At 43.0% G+C, this 2791-nt stretch overlaps 1 protein-coding gene across 1 annotated transcript; it reads right to left on the reverse strand.

Moving 5' to 3' along the window:
• Positions 1-313: 313 nt before the first annotated feature.
• LOC101952909 (olfactory receptor 52E2-like) lies at positions 314-1162 on the reverse strand. The gene has a single exon (XM_005310502.3). The coding sequence runs from the start codon at positions 1160-1162 to the stop codon at positions 314-316; it is 849 nt and encodes a 282-aa protein (XP_005310559.2).
• Between the last annotated feature and the right edge of the window lie 1629 nt (positions 1163-2791).

Genomic DNA, 2791 nt, shown 5'->3' on the forward strand with positions numbered 1-2791 from the left:
TTCAGTTACCAGCAATTAGAAAGGTGGCAACCCTCTGGGTTGTACACAGACCAAGTCCCCTGTTTGTCATGCTGACACACACAGCAAGGCCAGGAAAGGTTTTACTGTCACTTTGATAGTCCAGTCAGTGACTCAGGGAAGAGGGCCCAGCACTATATCACCAGCCAGCTCTGCACAGAGCCTGGTCTGAGACCCAGAGCACGAGGAGAAAAAATTAGGTCCCTTTATGAGCAAAGAACCTGAGCAGCCTGTCCCGGATCTGTTTGGTCCTCACCCCGTAGATGATGGGGTTTAGCATGGGGGGCACCACGAGCTACATGTTGGCCATGAGAATGTGGAAGTGCAGGGGCACTTTGTGACCAAACCGGTGTGTGAGGAAGGAGAAGAGACCTGGGATGTAAGAGGCTAAGATGACACAGAGGTGGGAGCCGCAGGTCCCAAAAGTCTTGAGCCGGGCGTCTTTTGTGGGGAGGCTGAAGATGGCCCTGAGAATCTGGGTATAGGATACAGCAATAGAAAACACATCAAGACCAGTCAACAAGAATATCACAAAGAGGCCATAGTAACTACTGATGCGGATGTCGGTACAAGCAAGTTGAACCACGGCCATGTGCTCACAGTACGTGTGGGGGATGATGTTGGTTCTGCAATATGGCCACTGTCTGGCCAGGAAGGGATAGGGCAGTATAAGCAAGGCCCCACGCAGCACCACAGCCAGGCCGATCTTGGCCACCACAGGGTTTGTCAGGATGGTGGAATGTCTCAGGGGATCACAGATAGCCACGTAGCGATCCAAAGCCATGGCCACTAAGATCCCAGAGTCCATCACTGAGACACAGTGAATGAAGTACATCTGGGTGAGGCAGGCACTGAAATTGATCTCCCTGGAATTGAACCAGAAAATGCTCAGCATTTTGGGAAGGGTAGACGTTGACAGGCCCAGGTCAATGATGGCCAGCATGCAGAGGAAATAGTACATGGGCACATGGAGGCTCGGCTCCATCTTCACAATGAAGAGGATGGTGAAGTTCCCCAAGACGGCTATGATGTATATGGCGCAGAAGGGGATGGAGATCCAGACATGGGCCGCCTCCAGGCCAGGAATGCCCAGCAGGATGAAGGTGGAGGGGTTGGTGAAATCAGTTTTGTTGGAATCTGACATGGAGTAGGGGAGGTATCAAACTCTGAGGCAGAATGGTGTCTCCTGCATGTACCATACGTTCCCCTTACTTCGTATATGTGCCCAGGGTCTAGGATGATGGTCACAGAACAAATGCCTGGATCAAGAGACAATGTTAATATGAGACACTACATGCACTACTGGAGACAGTTCTCATGGGTGAAGCAGATGGGTTGCTCTTCAGAAACTGAAAAATGACATTTTCATTATTCAGAGAAATGAATTATGAACAACTGATCCTACTAATGCCAATTTGATATTTTATGGTGCTTCATGCATCAATAATTTCTATATATCTGGACTGTTTAGTTTAGAGAAGAGAAAAAGAAGGGGCATATGATGGAGGAGAACAAAATAAAAAAATGCAACAGATTACATTCAAATGGACAAAGAGAGAACAGTTGCTAACCAGTAACATCTATAGACACTTAGTGCTTCAAGAGGGCTAATTCCCCAAAGCTGAAGCAAATTATCAGCAAAACTGATTGGGAGGAAAAATTTAGACATAAAAATAGGAATGAAAATTGGGAGTTCTTTAAGAAGAGATTATTAGATAGCTAAAACCCCACTATTTCGCAGTTAAGAATGTGGACAATTTTGGCTCAAAGCCAGGTTCAGTGGCAAAGTGAAGGCAGCAATTAGGGAGGGAATAGCAATATATAACAAATGGAGAAAGGGAATGTAGATATCAAGCAATACAAATTGGAAGTTATGAAAATTGATAAGGGACGTAAAAGATATCAGGGTGTATCCATGCTTGGGAGGGCTAAGGATCACAAGAAGGAGGTAATTTAAGTATATTAAGAACAAAAGAAATTCTAAGAAAGGTTTATGCCAATTCCTAAGGGAGAAAGGAAACTTGTTAATGTTGTAGAAAAGGTAGATGCATTCATGAAATATTTTTTTTCTGCATTTAGAAAGAAGGAGTATGAGGTACTCATATCATATAGGTGATGGAATACTTTACAGTCCATTAGCAGTCAAGGAGGATGTTAAACAGCATCTACAGTAGAACCTTAGAGTTACAAACACCAGAGCTACAAATTGACTGATCAACCACACATCTCCTTCAGAAGTGGAAGTATGCAATCAGGCAGCAAGAGAGACAAAAAACAAAGACAAATAAAGGAAAATTGTGTGTTAAACAGAAAATATTCAAAAAAATAAAGGGAAAGATTAAAAAATGATATGACAAGGTTAGGAAACAATGGAAAAGCTGTATGGGATTCGTTCAAAAAAAAAGTCTAGGAATATAATTAATGCCAGTCAACAATATGATTTATGAAAAACAGGTCTTGTCAAATAAACATGATTTCATCCTGTAATGAGAGAACACGTTTGGTTGATCAAGGGAACCACACAGATGTAATAGACTTTGATTTCTCTGTGGCATTTGATTTAGTTGGGGAAAACAGTCAGATAATAAAGGAACACTATTCAATATGCGTCAGGCATACAGGACTAAAAACTGGCTAACTGATAGATGTCAGAAAACAGTTGTCAATGGGCCATTGTCAGCGAATGGGAGTGTTTCTAGTGGGGTTCTGCATGGATCAGTTCTAGGCCCGATGCTATTCAATATTTTCATCAATGATGTGGAAGGAAATAGAA

Source organism: Chrysemys picta, chromosome 1 (assembly GCF_011386835.1).
Source record: "Chrysemys picta bellii isolate R12L10 chromosome 1, ASM1138683v2, whole genome shotgun sequence".
Taxonomy (NCBI): Eukaryota; Metazoa; Chordata; order Testudines; family Emydidae; genus Chrysemys; species Chrysemys picta.

Excerpts from the sequence above, each read along its gene's own strand:
- LOC101952909 (XM_005310502.3), bottom strand. The coding sequence starts at position 1,162 with ATGTCAGATTCCAACAAAACTGATTTCACCAACCCCTCCACCTTCATC.